Here is a 19,518-nt window from a genome sequence, read left to right as displayed (position 1 = left end):
CTACCTATGTAGTCCTGGACAAAGTATTCAGTCTCTTTGATCTCATTGTCCTCATCTATGAAATGAGGGAAATAATATCCACTTGGTAAAATTGTCATGTTTAAATGAGATAGTGCATGTACATCATTTATCAAAGTTCCTGATAGTTTACATTCAAGAAATGGTCATTGTTATGAATACTAATAGCACATGGTATGTGTCTGTGCTTCCAACTTGATTTTGTATTATCAATTATGAAATGTTAAATTACTTTATTGAGTGTAGGATTTGATTTATCCTCAAGCTGCTGCACTAGCCTGCTGGGTAATTTAGTTACTTCCACTGGGGCAGGGACAGTTGCATTCTTGTTCACTGTTGCATCCTTAGCTATTAAGACATGGTGAGCTCTTAATAAATTGTCCAGCACCTAGTTTGTGCCTACTTGTTCTTTATTATAATTGGTTCATTATGATCATTAGGTGATCTGGAATAGTAATTCCTAAGCAGGGGAGGTCACCACCCAGTCCCTTCCCTCTCATTTGAGAATTCTTGCAGTATAATGAAGGATATTAATTGTTGAAAAGTTGACTTCTAGAGGATTCCTTCCTCCCATTTATTTTATTGATCTTCCCTTGAATTTTCTCTTCCTTGAGTATTCCAACTTAACAGAGGGGTGAAATTATCTTGTTAGTATTTCTTCTACTTCTCTAGAGTGAAATGGTAAGTTGAGAGTACTACAGTTATGTAGATATGCCAAGGGCTGCTTAGAGCCTTATGTATTTCTAGTTCAGTGATTCTCAGTCTAGTCTGTTTTCATCCTCGAAATAAGCTTATGGAGGTGTATTATACCTATTTTTCAGATGAGGAAGTTGGGGCCCAGAGGCTAAGTAACCTTGTCTAAGGATTCACAGATGGAAAGTGGCGGAGTGAGGATTTGAACCCAGGCAGCCTAGCGTTAAGAGTTTGAGCTTTTAACTACTATGCGGTATTTCCCTCCAGATATCTGGCTGGGTAGTTAGGCCTGATTGCCAAAGGGTGGGGAAAGGGCTTGGGAGGTGGCAGTTCTTTTCATTCAGCCCGAATGAAGATTTTTGCTTAAGGTGAACCCCACCCTGTTTCCAGTCCCTGGATTCTACTATTCCTGCTCTTCCTGATTCTGGAGCCTCTCCGCTGAAGTTCTCTAGGGGAAAGTGCCTCTGGTCTGCAGCGGGGAAGTTGAGGAGATTATTCATCTAGCTGTGTGATGGGTGCAGGAGGGGACCTAGGCATCCAACCCCTCCATAAACATATTTTTATACAGTTCCCCTTTGTGTTCAGCCCTACATCTATCTCTCCTCTACCTTTCAACGTCTGTGGTGCCTCCAAGTTCTGAGTGTCTCCTGTGTTCTGTGACAACAATCCTGTTGTCCCTTCTGTTATGGTTTCCTCTGCCTTATTAGTCATTCACCGTCTTCCATTTCCCCAATATTGATTGAAATCTTTTCTCACTGTCTTCTCCTCTTTTTGTCCTTGTGCGCCTACATCCTTTTTATTCCTTTATTGACATTTTAATGGAGTTTCAGGAGGTGAAAGACACTTGTGGTTAATCTGCCTTGTTTAATCGGAAGTCTGGGAACTTGATGCAATATTTTGTCCTGTTGGTTTCAACTGAAGTGTTTTAGCTGGACCAAATAATTTGAATCTTGTATTGAATCTTGACTCTAGATATTTTGAATTCTTGGTATTAGCAATTTTTTAAACTGTGCTAACTGCAAATTTGATAAGCATGCTCTTTTTATAAGTTCTTATTTAAACCATTGCTAACATTGTTCTTTTCAGATTGACATGTCTTTTTTTTGTTTTCTTTTCAGATTGACACCGGTCTTTCTTTTGTTATGTGTATATATTTTTTCTGATTTTAACAGTGATATAGGATCAATGTGCAAAATTTAGAAACTACAGAGAAGTGTAAAGAATATAAAAATCACCTGGATATAAATACCAGTAACAGTTTCTTCTTTCTTTCTGACTATCTTTACATTCATCCACATTATTTAAAATGTTTAAATATTGGGTTCATGTTCCATATATGATTTTTTTAAATGTATTTAATGAACACTTGTATAGTGTTTATTATGTACCAGATACCATTCTAAGCACTTGCTGGCTCGTTTAATAAGTTATGTATAAATTAGTTTTTACTCTTCTTTTTTTTCCACAACATCTTATCAGCTTGTCCTCATATTGTTAATTACTCTGTTTAAAATATATTTATATAGTATTCTATAACTTGATATTGTAATTTCTCCCCATTTCCCAATGACAAAATATTCATTGTTTTCTTCTTTCTTCCTTTTCTTCCTTGCTTTTGCTTTTTTTTTCTGTTAGAAATAAGAATGCATTTAGCTATACTAGCACATAAGTATTTTAATGCATCTATGAATGTTTCATTAGGTTAAATTGTTAGAAGTAGAATTACTGAATCAAAGGGTATAATCATTTTTAAGGCAGTTCTTGATACGTGTTGCCAAATAGCCATCTAGAAAAAAAATTGTACAGTTTATACTGCCAGCCAGTTTGGTCAGTTAGTCAATATTGGTTTATGTAGATGGTTGATTAATTAATGGTGAATATGCCAGTTTTTCCAGTCCTGTAAAAAGTTCATTCAGCAGTTTTGAGAGCTTACTGTATTCCAGAGCCCTATGGAAGACTCTGGGTATACAGAGTTGAACCAGAAGCTCTAGTGTCAGGGGTCTGTGGACCTCTGGAATTGTACACTTAATTTTGAGTGATTGTACATTTTGGGAGGGCAAGGGAGATATCACTTCCATTGGATTCTCAAAGGGGTGTGTGACTCAAGAAAACTTAACACTGTGAATATATTGGCACTTTTCGTCCTTAAAACAACTCTGGGAAGGAGATAGCATAGATGTTATCTGTTTTACAGTTGAGGGACCTGAGGTTCTCAGAGGTTAAGTGACTTGCTTTTACTCACAGAGCTAGTAAGTAGTGCAACCCAGACTAAAACCCAAGTTTCTGCCCATTTCTCTATAGTTTGTCTATAGTGACTTCATGAGAAACTTTGCTAAGTGCTGCTGAATTTGAGGTAGAGTATTTCTGATTTTCCAGTTCAGTAATGCTGTTAAAAGAGAAACTAAACAAAGTAAGGCATGATATGCTCTTAGAGAACTCATGAATAATTGTCACATTCTTTTTTCAATGCTTTCACTGTTTATTCAGTTGTTAGTCTGGAGTGTTGTTGAGAATTGATGACAGACTTATTGGCATGTTGTTTCCAGAATCTACCCTTGCTTTCTGTTTGAAAAATCAGTATTGACATTTGCCACTTTATAACTTTGGTTTTCTTCTTTTTTCCCTCATAAAAAGTATTTGCATTGGTAAGATATTAATTGCATCCCCTTCAGGATTCATAGGTGTGTATCTCCTGTGAGAAGGGTATGCCCTATTGTAATTTTAAAGTAGTGATTTGTGGTAATAGATTTTCAGATTGTTTTCCAGTCATGTAGAATGCTGAGTGGTGATTTGGTATACTCAGGCACTTACATTCGTTATCTTCAAAGCGGCTCCCTCCTGAGAGAAGTGCTTTTTCACTTGAGCAACCAGGCTCTTTAATTATTTGTGATGTTTGTATTTACTTACATGCCTGCAAGAGGAATTTCATTAAAATATGACCAACCCAGGCCCTTATTATAGCCTTCCATAATGATGTTTTCTCTTTTACCACAACATTTCTTTTCTAGGTTTTGTGTTAGTGAAAGATATTCTTCAAGACTTCTTTGTCAATCTTTCTGAGATACTCAGCTCAAAAATTTCATTTGTTTATATTGGCATTTTGTCCTTACACACAGACACACACACCATTCACACACAGATGCATGTATATGTGCATACTCTGATGTACTTAGTGACTTCCTTTGCCAAATAAATGGAAAATTATGCTCTTAAAATTTGTTAAAATATTTTATTTGTTTAATGCCTGCTCTGTGCAGCGTACTGAAACAGGCATAGCTGGGGCCAAAAAGGCTATGATCAGTTATAGACATAGCTCTCAAGACCTAATGGTCTTTTTGAGGAGCTAAGATACTGGTGTGAGGTTGTGCACGGTGTAGGCCTAGGTGCCATAGGAGATATGGAGAGAAAGCCATGGGACTTCAGTGAAGGGGGCAGGCTGTGTGGTGAGAGGAGTGAGGGTTGGGGAATCAGGGATTACTCTGGGGGACAGGGTAAGGCATGGGAAAGATTTTAGGATGGACATGTGAGGTGGGATTTACTGCACAAACAACAAATCCGGCGGCCAAGGGAGCACAGGGTGTGTGGGAACTGCAGGTGGCTGAGTCTGGTTAGAGTATTGGGAGATAGGATGGTGGAGAGTGGGGAAAGAGAGAGTTGAACTAAAGTTCAGACTGTAAGGAATCTTTTAAAAGCTTTATATACGGGTAAATGTCATATTGCATATCTCAGAACTTCATACAGGAAACTGCTGTATTATTAATGACAGTTATCAGTGAATGTCTGATTGTGACAGCAAGGAATTTGGTGGCTTCGCAGAGGTAGCTGTGAGTCCTCCCACGCCACTGTGGCCATTTGTTGCTGCTCAACCTGGACCTTCCTTTGGTTCTTGCTCTCTCCTCTGTAGCTATAATTTCCTGTTGCCAGTTCTCCTAGCTCCTGCTGTAGGCATCCTTTGTAGTAATCTCTCTCTTAACTCTCCCTGCCGTCTCCTCTGCTCAGCCTCAGTTTTTGCCATTTATGAAAACCCTAAATTTCTTGCTGCCTAAAAATGGCCTGGGTAGAAAGAAAATATGTGTGGAAGCCATTGTTGTTGGATACAAAGCAGTTTTCTTCTCCCACTGGGATAGAGAATTTCCCTGTCCCTCTTTCATGGAACTTCAGTGTTTCCTGCCATCTTTGGTTTTGTAGTTTTGGGGTGTCCACTCTGGGCTGAGCAATAATAAGATATTCTCTCTGTTGAGAACTGGGGAAACATGGTGGTGGTGTCTGGAGTTATACGTCAGATTGTTATTTCTCGTAGAAACAACATTATAGATGGCTATTAATTATAGTTTGGCTGCAATTTATATTTAAGTTGTTTTAATGAACATTTGGGAAATTAACATTGTTTCTTGGAGGAAGTTGTATTTCATGTTCTAAATAACCAGTATTATAGTACAGGAGGACTTACGCATCTGTGCTTTTTGTTGTTGTTGTTAAGATTGATTTCTCTTTTTTTTTTCCTAGTTGCTTAAGTAACATACAAAAACAGTTCAGTCCTTTTGATGGACATCTAGAGTGCTTTTCAGATTTTGCTTTGTTTTATTTAGAAACTAATGATCCTAAGCACATTTTTGAAAGGTTTATAAGTTAGAGACCATCTGAATATTATTTTCAGATAGGAGTATTTTTAAAAGCAGTCAAGAGTGGAAATGACTCATCTCCAGGGAACTTTTGGGTAATTTATAAACAGTGATGCCTGCTAGATAGAGGTTTGCCTTTTAATCTTCCGAATTATGAAGAGTCACTGGGATTCCTCATAGAATCTGTGGCCTCCAGTGACTTGCACTTCCAAGAATGTTCAAATGAATATTTATCTCAGAGATCTCATAGCTAGAAATTGTTAGCTCTATTTAAGATCATATTCTTGAGTTTTTGTATAAAGTGAAAACTTTCCTATGTGTTTTAAGCTTTTTCATTTCTGTTTTTAAATCAGTTTATTCATTTTAAAGTTACTTTGTAAATATTCTGTATAATTTTCTTTATATAAGAGATGCATTCTTCACTTAGTAAGATAATCTTTGAAAGTAAAGATGATTAAAATTCTTTTATTGTGAGCAACCTTAAACATACACAAAAAAGGAAAGAATTGTATACTGAATCCATATATATATATATATCACCGAGATTCAACTATTATGAGTAGAAATTTTAACTTCAGGAAGTGCTGGCTTTGTGTGTTATTCTTCCGGTAACTATTTTGAAAGTGAGTGTACTGATTTGCAATTTTTATTTTATGCAGATGATGTGATGCCAGCCACTTACTGTGAAATTGACTTAGATAAAGAAAAGAGAGATGCATTTGTGTATGCTATCAAAAATCACTACTGGTACCAGATGTACATAGATGACTTACCAATATGGGGTAAGTATTGTATGTTATTTTCAAAGTTTGGGGAATATTTGCATAGTAGGCAAGATTTATGTAATGACTCTTCAGGTGATTGTACACTGAATCAATAAATGTGTTTTCACTGTTTTCCACAGAATGATTTTAACATCAATTTTATGGTTTCCTGTTACTCGAAGGGTTTTTGACATTGTCAAACTTTACATGAAAATCCCTGAAAATATAACTTCTATACAGTGTAACTTTTCATATTCAAGAGGTCAAAAGGTGCTTTGAACAATCCGAAATATTCCCCCTCCCTCCATTTTTCTCACATCTTATTTTGACTTATTTTATCAAATAACAATCAAAGGGACTGAATAGGATTTTAAAGTTATATTCTGGCTTTCTCTCATGTGGGACTGTGGTAGTATGGTTTTTAGATATAATAGTCTCCTGAATGACTTGTTTTGCTAGTTCCTATGTTATTTTCCAAAAGTCTATTATGTTTAAAATTTTAAAAACTTTTTTATGTTTTATGTTTTATGTCCTTGTTCATCTGTGTTAATGGAGAGGAACAATGCAGTAGTTAATACCAACTTATTCATAATCCAAACATTGTTTGTGCTGGGCTTGATTAAATTACTTAATATGCAAAGCAAAGCCAGCTATCACAGCCAGCATGTTTGATCACATTTTTCTCTTAATGGCTTGTTGTTGTTTTCGTTTTTTGGTCTTTGGACACTTGTTCTTATATATAAATAATATATAATTAATATTCTAATTCTTAAAGTTATTAGCAGACTACTATATTCATGAACAGCAAACTGAAAGACTGAACATATCAGCTCAGAGTTTAATATGGTACTAAGATGGAATTTATAAGAAAGTTAATATCAAGATATAATTGTATGCATCGTCATTACTGTGTTACATGTTAATTAGGTATAAATAGTAAGCGTTTCATGTAAATGACTGTAATTAGTATAACAGACATTTCTGTGATTGGCTCTGAGGGTAGTAGGAAGATATGCTGAATATTCGCTGAAGCCTTCTGAGCCTGTAGTTTTAGGAGAACCCACATTAATCTGGGTTTTCTCTTTTTTTGGTGAGAGAGCAGGTCTTTTGCATTGCTTACGGGTTTCATGTCTAGAACCTTAGGTTTTTTCCGTCATTTCTGTGGGCCTCCATAAGCAGCATGGCAGCTGTGCTTTCCTGTCTTAACATAAATCTTTTTTAGCTCTGGGTTTCTGCCATGTTTAGGACAGATACTTTTGGATGTCCTAGAATGTCTGAACCATGGGAAACCCTGTCAGAAAAAAATCTTTATCTGGTTTTCTTGGGATAAAGGTTTCAGAGTCTTTTAAATGTCATTTAGAGAGAATAGTTTCCTATTTGGTATAATTATGTCTCCACCCTCAGAGTTTTCACAGTAGATAGGTAAATAAACTTTGGTGAAATTAAAATTAGAAGGATTTTATTATCCCTCTACAACCTCAAACAAAGTGAAACTGTATTCCTTGAGCTTGTACGAATTAGAACAACTTTGGTTAATAAGCAAATAATTCTTAATAAGAAATGATCATTTTTTTCCCGCTAATGCTTTTCATGAGTTGCACTGACCGTAGAGGGAAGGCCCAAGGAGTAACTTTTAGAGCCTAAGGCGCTAATGAATATATAGGCTTGGGTAGGGAACATTGGATAAATAGCTGACAGTATGAGGGCACAAGAGATAGATCCTCAGGTACCATCTACTCCCTTGTTTGAGTCTTCTCCTTCAGTATCCCAAATTGTGATCAAAATGATCATTTTAACTTTTGCCTCATTACCATTTATTTTCAACTCTCTTTTCATTTTGTTGACTTCCCAGGGATAAGTCCAGTGCTTGAGGTATAAAGGGGAGGCGTTTTAAGTTTTGGTACCCACTATACACATATGTGCAGCTTATTAGGAATGGGTTGATCATAGGTTATTAGAGAAAGTACTGGACTAGACCTCTGGAGACCTTGGTTTTAATTTTAGTTTGACCACGAAACTGAGAACCTTGCCAGATAGTGATATAGTGCTCCCTGAAATTTTGAGATACTAAGGAATATAAACTACACAGTCATGATTATTACAATGAAGGTGATACTAATGACAGAGCATGAACTTTGAGGATCAAATTAGTGATAGGTTATGCTGAGCTGTGCATCACTTTTTTTTTTACCATGGTGTGAAAATAGTTTTGTGTTTGCCAAGTAGTTAACAAAGAGAAGTCCAGCCGGTACCTTTTCATTGTTCTAACCATGAGGAATAATGGTAGTATTGCTTTTTTATAAAAATGTTTTTTAATGAGCTTTTAGCTTCTAATGTATTTTAAATACTAAGTGATATTACATACCTTGTGTGAAGTGTTATTTCTTTTGAAGGTATTGTTGGTGAAGCAGATGAAAATGGGGAAGATTACTATCTTTGGACCTATAAAAAACTTGAAATAGGTTTTAATGGAAATCGAATTGTTGATGTTAATCTAACTAGTGAAGGAAAAGTGAAACTGGTTCCCAATACTAAAATCCAGATGTCATATTCGGTAAGTATTAAAATAATTGTATACAGGAAGCAGTGTTTGTCACTTAATATCAACAATTAAGTATGTTTTACAACTTTAGTAATTGAAATTGTAGCTTGAAATGGTATGCAACAGAATATTATTAATGTATGTAAGTAAGCCTCCTAAAAGCAGGGAGGTTTACTTCCGGTCTGTAGTATTAGATACCTGTTATGCATTGGCAGGACCTACCATTTGCTTCAGCAAACTTTACCATTATAATTGGGCAGTTAGCTAACCCAGCCATGTGTTTTCATGGTTACTTTTTAGATTACATTACTCCTTGTTTCTCTTTCCTTTTTACTGTTGAAGATTAAGAGATGATGCCATGTTGAAAATTTCTGGATGAGTATAGTTTACCATATTTTGCTTTATCAGGTGGAATAAGATACTCCTGCAGAGTAAGAGCTTGTCAGAGCCCCTTGCAACTGTCAAGTTAATTCTGTTCTGTTAGGATTAAAAGTAGTGGAAAGAAGAGAAATCCGACGTAGGTAGCCTCTCTTTTCAGTAGTTTTTTTCCAGGTAACTGGAATGAATCCATTGCTGGTAGACAGTTTTGAAAGTTTTTCAAGCTTTGGGCATATGTACCTAGGGCAAATAATATTTGCATAACCGTACTTATAAAGAAACATCATTGTAATAAAACTAATGCAATCTAAAGTCAAAGATGTACAGATTCTTATTTTATTTGGTCTCTTTAATTGAGTTGTTATCACATTTATGAGGTCAGAGAATGTAAGTCAGCAACAGTTAATAGTCCTTGAAAACTGAAATGATCCCTCTAAGTCATAAGTTTTGTTAATACACAGAGGAAAGTTGGCTGGTTTTTTTAATCATGTATTTCAACTTCTCAAATTGGTAGTAACTTTCTACTATTTCTCTAGTATCTTATTCTAAGTGTGTAAATCTTTTCAAATTTTGCTCAGAGTTTTTATCAGATTATTGTTTACTGGCTTTGATTTTCAAATGAAGAAAATTTTTTTCAGGTAAAATGGAAAAAGTCAGATGTAAAATTTGAAGATCGATTTGACAAATACCTTGATCCATCCTTTTTTCAACACAGGGTAGGTAAATTGTGTATTTTAAGACGTTCAGTATGTGCTTCAATCAGTTAAACAATGAGCATCTGCTACGTATAGGGCACTGTGCTAGGGTTGTGGATCTCAGAGATTTAACGAAGGCTGATTTCAGATGTGAGCTCAGAGTCCTAAGAGTGATAGAGAGTTTTAGAGGAGCAGTCAAAAGCTCCCTTCATCATGCCTGGGTTAAACCAATGAAGAGATACACACGGAAGAATACAGCATATGGGAAGCCAAGATACCACTTTTATTGCTAATGAGGCTAATACTGGAGAATGTGGCTGTAACTATGGTCAAGTGGGCTTCTTAATATTGAAACTCAGAATTGGAGAAACTTACTACACTCAGACAGTGCTGGACTGTTTCAAGTTTTCCTACCTGGGCGCCTGTGTGTGTAAAAATTACAGTGTGGAGAAACAGGGCAGAATGTATGCATCCTCTAGGGAGGAATGAATACAAGAGTGGAGTGATACCAGGAGTTTCTGCCAGGGGAAATCCTTCCACATACAAAGAAACACCAGGAATGGAAAGATGCCTCCCACCCCCCCACCTGCAGGTATACACTGGATCTCAGATCCTTAGTCTAGTGGCATTGCTGCTGGTTTTGTACAGATAGCTTTGGTTATTTTTAGCAAAAAACAGATTTTATTTTGGTGGTTCAACTCCTTCAAGGGTGGACCTGAAAAAACTACGAGGTATAAGGGGATATATCCATTCTTCTGACTTTCTTCCTGACTTGCCTCTTCTATCTTTTGGACCTGAAATCCTGAAGTTTACTAGTCATCAATTTTTGAGATGGCTTATAAGTTTTTTTTGTCTCAGAGTTATATCATTGCAGCCAGTTTCCACCTTTAGACTCCACCAGAACCTGTTACTACTTCTAATCTTCCATGGGGTCCTAGGAGAAAAAAATGAAGCTGTTTGAGGTTTAGCCCCTACTGAAAGATTTAGTGCGCTACTCCTGGAGCTATGATTCCCTCCCCCACCCTCCCAGGGCTTTTCCTCAGATTCAGCGCTCAGGCAGTCCTGAACATGGTAGTCCATTTAAAGGTATAGGCACAAATAACTTCAACTTTAAGTAGCATTTGAGAATATGAGGGCTTCCAACTGACATTCCCTACCAGAACACCTAGGTCTACTTGCTTCTAGTCTCATGGGGTAGTGACAACTTGATGGAAAGGCTGCCTTTTGGCATTTTCACTAGTAGAACTGTATACCATATATATATATATATATTTTTTCTACCATATATATTCTTAAACCAAATATTAATCGAGCACTTGCTGTGTGTCAGGCACTGTACTCAGTAAGTGGAATACATTAGAGAATGAATGTCGAAGATCCATGCCCTCTTGGAGCTTACATACTAGTGGGGAAGACATGCAGTAAACATAATAACTAAAATGTATAGTATGTTGAAAAATGTGTACATGGAAAAATAAAAAAGACCAGTTGGGTAAGAGTGCCGTGGATAGAGCAAGTTGTAGTTTTGAGTATGGAGGGCAGGGTAAGCCTCTGAGATGGACTTTTGAGCAGAAGCTTGAAGGAGTTGAAGGAAATAAGGAATGTGGCCATCTGGAGAAAGAGTATTCCAGGCAGAAGGACCACCATGGAAAGGCCTGTTAGGTGGGAACATGCTTGGTGTGCTAGAGGAATAGCAAGGAGGTCCATATGGCTGGAGCAGAGCAAGGGGACGAGAAGTAGGAGATGAAGTCAGAGAGGCAGCAGGAGCCAGATCATCCATGGCTGCTTTAAGGACTTGGAGTGCAAAGGGGGCAGGATAGTGTTTTCAGCAGGGTAATGGCAGATCTGACCTCTTTTTAAAAAGGGTCTTTCAGGTTGTGATGTTGAAAATGGGTGGTGTGGGAAACGGGGAGTAGCAGGGTTACCACTGGAGAGGCTGTCGCATTAATGCAGATAAGAAGTAAATGTGGCTCAGACCAAGGCATAGCAGTGGAGGTGGCGAGAAGACGCCAGATTGTGAACGTATTTTGAAGGTAGAGCCAGCAAGATTTCCTGATGGATAGAAAGATAAAGAAAGTTTGAGAAAGACTCCACATTTTGGCCTGAGCATCTATCAGAGTGGAACTGCTGTCAGTGGGGTGGAAAAGCTGTATTTGGAGAGTTGGAGGGGAAGAGCAGAGTACAGTTTGGGACATGGTGGTTTTGAAGTGTCTGTAAGATATCCAGAGATAATGACCAGCTAGTTGGATATATCAATCTGGAGTTCAAAAGAGAGGCCTACAAATTTTGTAGCCATTGGCATATAAATAGTATTTAAAGCTGCGAGACTGAGTGCAACACCAAGGAAGAGTATGTAGAGATAGAAGAGGACTAAGGACTGAGCCCTGGGAGCAGTAGTATGAGTTCAGGGAGAAAAGGAGAAACAGCTAAGGGCCCTGAGGAGATATTGGTAAGGTATGGGGTGAAAAAAAGATTGTATGGTATCTTGGAAGCCAAGAGAGGAAAGTTTGTCACAGAGGATAGAAAGATTAGTTCTGAATTGCTGCTGATGGGTCAGGTAAGATGAGTACTGAAAGTACCTGTTGATTCATCTGGGGTCATCACTGAACTTGACAAAGAGCAGGTTTGGTGTAGTGGTGGGGCAAAATCTCAACAGAGCTGGTCTAAGAGAGAATGGGAGGAGAGGAATTGGAGGCAGCAAGTTTGCTACTAAAGGGAGTGCAGAAATGGTGTAGTACCCAGTAGGAAATATGGAATCAGGAACGGGGTGGGGGTTTGTTTTTGGGTTTTTTGTTTTTTTTTTTTTGGAAATGTAAGAAAAATATGTTTGTTATGTTGATGGGGTTCAGTAGAGAGTACAAAACTGATGATTCAGGAGATTGGGGAGAATTACTGAAGCATTTTCCTTGAGTAGGCAGGAGTAGATGGGATCTACTGTGTAAGAGTTGGGATTGTTTCTAATACAGTGGCTACAAACATAGACTTAGGAGCCCCAGCTGGATACAGACTCTGTCTCTGCCATTTACTGTAACTGTGGTCAGATGACTCAGTTGTTTAGCTTCTTTTCAGTAGTGAAGCAGGGGTTATACTTCCTTGCAGAGTTGTTGTGAAATTCCATTTGACAGTGCATATAAAGCACCTGGTTCAGTGTTTCCAGAGCAGGTGCTCAGGAAGAGGCAGCCCTGGTGGTATAGTTAGTTAATCTCCAGTGTTCTAACATTTATGACAAACCTGGGGTGCTGCTTTCGGATTAGCAACACTGGGGGTGCTGGAGTCAGCAGTTCGTAGGGTTAGTAACCCCTCTGTGACATCTCATTTCTTTATTGTTTTAAAGAAATATTTCCCTTGGTTAATAACTTCAGAATCATGCAACATTTTATTTTGGGGATAAAGGAATATTATAAAATGTCAGGTTAGTACATTAGTACTAACTAATTAGTAGTACATTATAATCGGTATTAGTTTAATGTTTGTATATTAGATTAGAAGATAGAGAGCTTTGCTAGAAAGTTTTGCATTTTGGGGAGTATCTTTCTTATTACTAAGTAGTAACTATATAAACCTTTTTCTCTTCAAAAATTTGATAAATTGACTGAAAAGAGATATGAGTTTTATATATATGTGTGTGTATATATATATATATATATATATGTAAATTTTTTTCTCTCTTGTCCTTTTCTGGGTCATTAATTTCCCAGATTAGAAACAAAATCAAACCTTTGGAAAAGCCTATTATTATAGACTGCATTTATAAATCTTAAGTGATAACTTTTGTGATAAACTTAAATTTATACAACCCTTTTTGGTAAATATTTCAAAATATAATGCATTCATTATTTCCTTTATAATTTCAATAGGTATTTAATAAATTGTTGAATGAAGGAAGAAATGACCTTATGAAGAGGCAGAGGCAGTTGACTGCCCCTTGTTTTTCAGGGGAAGCCATAGTTTATCAGTTGCCTGAAGCCTCAGGGTGGTAACAGCCAGTACTGCTTTTCACTCTAGTGCACATGCTCAGCATGTTAGCCCAAGTTAAAATCTAATTAAAATCCTAATTGTACAGAACAGTACCTCCTTCATGTTAAATATTCTATGTATCTGTAGAAGTTTAGAGCAGGAGAATATCTGTGAATAATTAAAATATGTGTATGAGAGGTTTTATGGAGGAGAGGGGTTTTGAGTTGGGTTTTAAATTGTAGATAGAATTTACAAAGCTAGATAGAAGTGGGTCCCATGTGAGAAGAAATTCTGAGAAGGATACAGAGGTGGAAGTGAATAAGCTGTACTTTTGGGTCATTGAGGAATGGTAGGCCTGATCGGAATATAAGATACAGTGGAAAGAAAGGTTGGCTAGTTAAGCTGAGGTGGCCCTCTTACAAGGGGTACAGAATATTAGGGAAGATAGTTTAGGTTTGTTATGTGAGAAAATAGGGAATGTCACTGTAAGTTTTAGAAAAGAGAAGTGATACATGAACATGATGTTTCAAAAAGATTTGCTGGATAAGCTTTTGTCGGATAAATTGAAAGGAAGGAGAAAGACCAAACATAAAAGTCGTCAACTAGGAGAGGCCATTAGAGCTATCAGGTATGAGGTGATGGCATGGAAATAGAGAGGAAGGGAAAAATAAATGAAATTGAGAGAGAAGAGAAATTTTGGAACTATCCATAAGGAAATTTTGGGAATTAAAATATAAAGGAATTGTTGGACAGTGCCACAGACAGTTGAAGTCAGCTGTGCTGAATCTGGACATAATTTTGTGACAAATGTGTGGGTAAAATCAAAGTCAAGAGCCTTGGGGGCATTGAGAAACTATGGGGTACCTCAGAGTTCTCTGTACCATGGATAGCTGCTTTGGAGAGGAGTGCATGATGGTGGCGGCAGGGTGGAGAGGATGAACTGGAAGCAAGTGAAGCAGGTCATTCAGGAAGGTGGCCTAAGTTCATGGTGGGCAGCTATGATGGTTTAGTCTTATAATTCTTTTTTTGCGGTACGCGGGCCTCTCACTGTTGTGGCCTCTCTCGTTGCGGAGCACGGGTGCTGGACGCGCAGGCTCAGCGGCCATGGCTCACGGGCCCAGCCACTCCGCGGCATGTGGGATCTTCCCAGACCGGGGCATGAACCCGTGTCCCCTGTATCGGCAGGCGGACTCTCAACCACTGCGCCACCAGGGAAGCCCTAGTCTTATAATTTTAAAGACGTTTTCAGGTAGTTGCTTAGTTAGAGGGAAGGGAACTAATATTTATTATTTACTGCTCTGTGCCAGACACGGTGCCATACAGTTTATACGTGTATTAAACCGTACAAATCACTTACGATATAGTATTATTTCCTTCATTTTTGATGTAGGAAAACTGGGGTCAGGGCCTGTGTTGAAATTCAGACCTGTTTGACTCCAAAACCCATGCTCTTTCTCTCTAATGCTGAATAGCATATTCTGTGCGGCCAAATTGTATTTTATTTGTACAATAAATTTGATTGTGATAATCCGTGTAAACAGTATCATACTTTTAATGCATCTAAAGCTTACTGGAAAGAAAGCCAATCCCTTTGATTACTCTTTCCCAGTATATCTTAGTTTTGGATTTTTATGTAAAAGTTTTTAGAAGACTTTTGTGGGGTTTTTTTGCATTAACATCCCATTGTCCTCATGAAACCCATGAATTTTGTAACTGGTATTTCAAGTAAGTAATATTTTATTTTCTGTTATTTTAGATTCACTGGTTTTCAATATTCAACTCCTTCATGATGGTTATCTTCTTGGTGGGCTTAGTTTCAATGATTTTAATGAGAACTTTAAGAAAAGATTATGCCCGGTACAGTAAAGAAGAAGAAATGGACGACATGGTAAGCAAACATTTTACACTGTATTTATAAAATAATTTAACTTAGTGTTATTGAATATTGGAAGCAAGTCCATAATCCTGAGGTCAGATGAGCTTTAGAATTCAGAATTTTCAGGTTTTAGAAAGGTAGAAAGCTCCCTGAGGGGTCTCTAATTGAATATTTTAATGTTTTTTACATGCCCTGATTACATGTCCTATAATCAAATATATTAATGTGTTTTCAGCAAAACATATGACTGTTCACCCTAAGTGGGATAAATAAACAGTATAAATAACCTCTTGTTAGTTCGCTGCAAGATTTGCCACCATATAAGGATATGTCAAACTTGTGAGGCAGACTTTTCATTTTTCAGAGCTTTTGATTTCAGAATTGCAGCTAGGAGGTCGTAGACTTGTATTGGTATCTTTCTAATGCTGTTAAGTATTGCATAAAATTAAGGGAGTAGGTGGAAGGATTGATTTACATTTAGTTTAATAGGTTCAAAGGGGAGGGTTGTTTCTAAATTATTTTTACTAAATTGTTGAACAGTGTCGTAAATGAGCAAAAGTGGTGTTTCTTTGTTTTTAATTTTTTTGGCTGCACTGTGTGGCTTGCAGGATCTTAGTTCTTGACCAGGGATTGAACCCGTGCCCTCAGCAGTGAAAGCTTGGAGTCCTAACCACTGGACTGCCAAGGAATGTTAATGGCTATTCTTTTTTTTTTCTAATTGAAGTGTGGTTAATTTACAATGTTGTGTTGGTTTCAAGCGTACAGCAGAGTGATTCAGTTGTTAATGGCTAGTCTGTGTAGATATGCTCCACCATTAAATAAGTTTGGAAAACAGTTAAACAAATTAAAATTTTAATATGCTCATGTGTATTGTGAAGTATCAGAGGGTAGATGAAATATTTGGTGCCTCTCAAACATAGCTGACCAGGACCCCCCCACCCCCCACCAAGGCCAAAAAAACCACAAAGATTATCTTGAGGGACTGATATTTCTTAAGAAACAGTGTTTTGGATATTTGCTTACTTGGGTTGAAAAGGCAAAATTGAATCCTTTTTAAAAAATGCTATAGACAGTTAAATGATATTTAACTATTTGATATATTCCCTGTGTATTTTCTTAGGCTCCAGGCTATAAGGGAGATTTCTGCATTGCTAGGGCATCTAGTACTGGTTTTTTGTCTTTTTTTTTTTTTTTTTTTTTTTGGCGGTATGCGGGCCTCTCACTGCTGTGGCCTCTCCTGCCGTGGAGCACAGGCTCTGGGCGCGCAGGCCCAGTGGCCATGGCCCATGGGCTCAGCCGCTCCGCGGCACGTGGGATCCTCCCAGACCGGGGCACAAACCTGCGCCCCCCGCATCGGCCAGCGGACTCCCAACCACTGCGCCACCAGGGAAGCCCTCTAGTACTGGTTTTAATCTTCTTCAGTTTTGCTCTCCACCTGGCCCCCACTCATATGTGAGCCTTAGTCATGACGTAAAGGTCAAGAGTAGTGTCTGAAAGTAACATTCAGAGAGCCATTGGGCTTTTCTCCCAGTTTGACCATTTCTTTTTGCACCTAGACTTCTTTTTCCATTCTTTGAGATTCTCTGAGTACAACCAGGATCCATCTTCCTGAGCCTCAGTAATATTACAGCACTTTAACATTATAAGTTATTAAGGCAGAAATTATTTTAAATTTGAACAAATGTCTTTTCTTGATATTTTGAAACCCTTTTAATACCTTTAAGTTTGTAGTGAGGGAACTTACGACTGTAATTGTAAATTTTTACCTATTTTATGTATTTTAATTTCATTCTGAATTATTTTCTTTTCTCTCAACATATATATGTATATAGGATAGAGACCTAGGAGATGAGTATGGATGGAAGCAGGTGCATGGAGATGTATTTAGACCATCAAGTCACCCGCTGATATTTTCCTCTCTCATTGGTTCTGGATGTCAGATATTTGCTGTGTCTCTCATTGTTATTATTGTTGCAATGATAGAAGATTTGTATACAGAGTAAGTTCATGTGCTTAACTTTATTACTTTTTTGTTGTTCTTGAATAGTTTTAATAATTGGAACCTTTAAGTCAATCATAATTAAATACTTGCTGATTTCAATTATCTTAGAATTTAAATAGCCTAAATATCATTATTGCAAATAAATAATGAGCAGTATTCTTTAGCTGTAAGTATATTTTTCTGTTATATCCTAAAATTATTAACCTTACTGAACATTTTGGTTGGTTATAAAGGTTATATTCCATTAGAGGTATGAGCAGAATTAGTTACAAATCAGAGTTGTTTGACAAAGCGAATAGGCACTTTTTTGAAATCTGAAGATCCAATTAGATCTTTATAAGAAACGCACAAGGATTACACATTTACTGAGTTAGTACTTCACATCTGCCTCCAAAACTTGTAGACTCTACAGACAGAAGAAAGCATTGTAAATAACAGTAAAAAGAGTGGTGGAAAAGGCACATGAGTTTAGAAAAATAATTGAATGACTTCTTATCCTATCTTTACATGGTTTTCTGGTACATTTTTTCTTTGAAAACAGAACCAGTTGCAAGAAATTCTTTTTTTTGATAAATTCATTTATTTTTGGATGCGTTGGGTCTTTGTTGCTGCACGCGGCTTTCTCTAGTTGCAGCGAGTGGGGGCTACCCTTCATTGCGGTGCGTGGGCTTCTCACTGCAGTGGCTTCTCTTGTTGCAGAGCATGGACTCTAGGCACGTGGGCTTCAGTAGTTGTGGCAGACGGGCTCAGTAGTTGTGGCTCGCAGGCTCTAGAGTACAGGCTCAGTAGTTGTGGTGCATGGGCTTAATTGCTCCGTGACATGTGAGATCTTCCCAGACCAGGGCTCGAACCCGTGCCCCCTGCATTGGCAGGTGGATTCTTAACCACTGCACCACCAGAGAAGTCCTGCAAGAAATTCTTGATGTGAGGCCTTTGGATCATAAGAAAAGGTTGTACATTCACCAAGATCTCAAGTCCCTATTTAGTAGCACTATAACCTTGTGCTCAGAGAACCATGACCTCAGCAAAGCAAACATGCTCTGAGCCTGGGGTATAGACGCCACCCCATTAAGTCCTCAGTCAGAATGACACTTGTCCCCAGTTACATCTCGTACCTCTGTTTCAGTTCATGATGCCTTCTTGCTTAAATATGCTTGGCATTTGGTGGACAAGCAGTAAATTGTTTTGCTGAAAGCATGGCTCTTTAGTTGTATATTAAATATTTAACTATATTAACTTGCTGTTTTTTCCACTGGACAGTAAGCTCCTTGAGAGCAAGGACTGGGTCTTATCTTTGCATTCTGAGAGTACCTCAAGAACTTCGTATATGCAGGGTACTCAATCAGTGCTTGTTGAACTGCAGTGAATGTGTATTAATCAACAAAGTTATTTCTCTGTAGTTTCTGTCATATTTCTTTAATATAACCTTTGTAATTTATTTACCGCATGAACCTTAAAATAATTGGCCAAAACCTAAACTTCAGTGTTCTGGTAGGTAGTTCTTATTTTAGGATATAATATATCTCAAATGAAATCCCAAATTCAAGAAAAGCATTTCAAATCTTTCAAGAAGTCATGCTTTACATTAAATACTGGATTAACTGCATCACTACGGAATTGACACTGACTGTATACTCACAGTCTTTTTTTTTCTTGAATTTTATTTATTTTTTATACAGCATGTTCTTATTAGTTACCCATTTTATACATATTAGTGTGTATATGTTAATCCCAGTCTCCCAGTTCAGCCCACCACCATCACCACCCCCCGCCACTTTCCCCCCGTGGTGTCCAGAAGTTTGTTCTCTACATCTGTGTCTCTATTTCTGCCCTGCAAACTGGTTCATCTGTGCCATTTTTCTAGGTTCCACATATATGTGTTAATATACGATATTTGTTGTTCTCTTTCTGACTTACTTCACTCTGTATGACAGTCTCTAGATCCATCCATGTCTCTACGAATGACCCCAT

The 19,518-nt window shown here is 37.6% G+C and overlaps 1 protein-coding gene across 7 annotated transcripts in view; it reads left to right on the top strand.

The window, feature by feature from the left end:
- The window catches only part of TM9SF3 (transmembrane 9 superfamily member 3), a 76,702-nt gene that overhangs the window by 12,650 nt on the left and 44,534 nt on the right, over positions 1 to 19,518 (top strand). For all 7 annotated transcript variants that reach the window (XM_089897965.1, XM_089897963.1, XM_089897964.1 and 4 more), the window contains exons 3-7: positions 5,993 to 6,115; positions 8,491 to 8,651; positions 9,656 to 9,733; positions 15,426 to 15,557; positions 17,378 to 17,544. In XM_089897965.1, coding sequence (XP_089754091.1) covers positions 5,993 to 6,115; positions 8,491 to 8,651; positions 9,656 to 9,733; positions 15,426 to 15,557; positions 17,378 to 17,544 — 661 coding nt within the window. The remainder of the gene's footprint in view (positions 1 to 5,992; positions 6,116 to 8,490; positions 8,652 to 9,655; positions 9,734 to 15,425; positions 15,558 to 17,377; positions 17,545 to 19,518) is intronic.

The sequence above is a fragment of the Delphinapterus leucas genome, chromosome 16 (genome assembly GCF_059928025.1).
Source record: "Delphinapterus leucas isolate spDelLeu-1000000601 "Yukka" chromosome 16, BTC_Dleu_Yukka2, whole genome shotgun sequence".
Classification (NCBI taxonomy): domain Eukaryota; kingdom Metazoa; phylum Chordata; class Mammalia; order Artiodactyla; family Monodontidae; genus Delphinapterus; species Delphinapterus leucas.
Note: the sequence above shows the minus strand (reverse complement) of the source record. Positions and strands in the feature narration are given on the sequence as shown.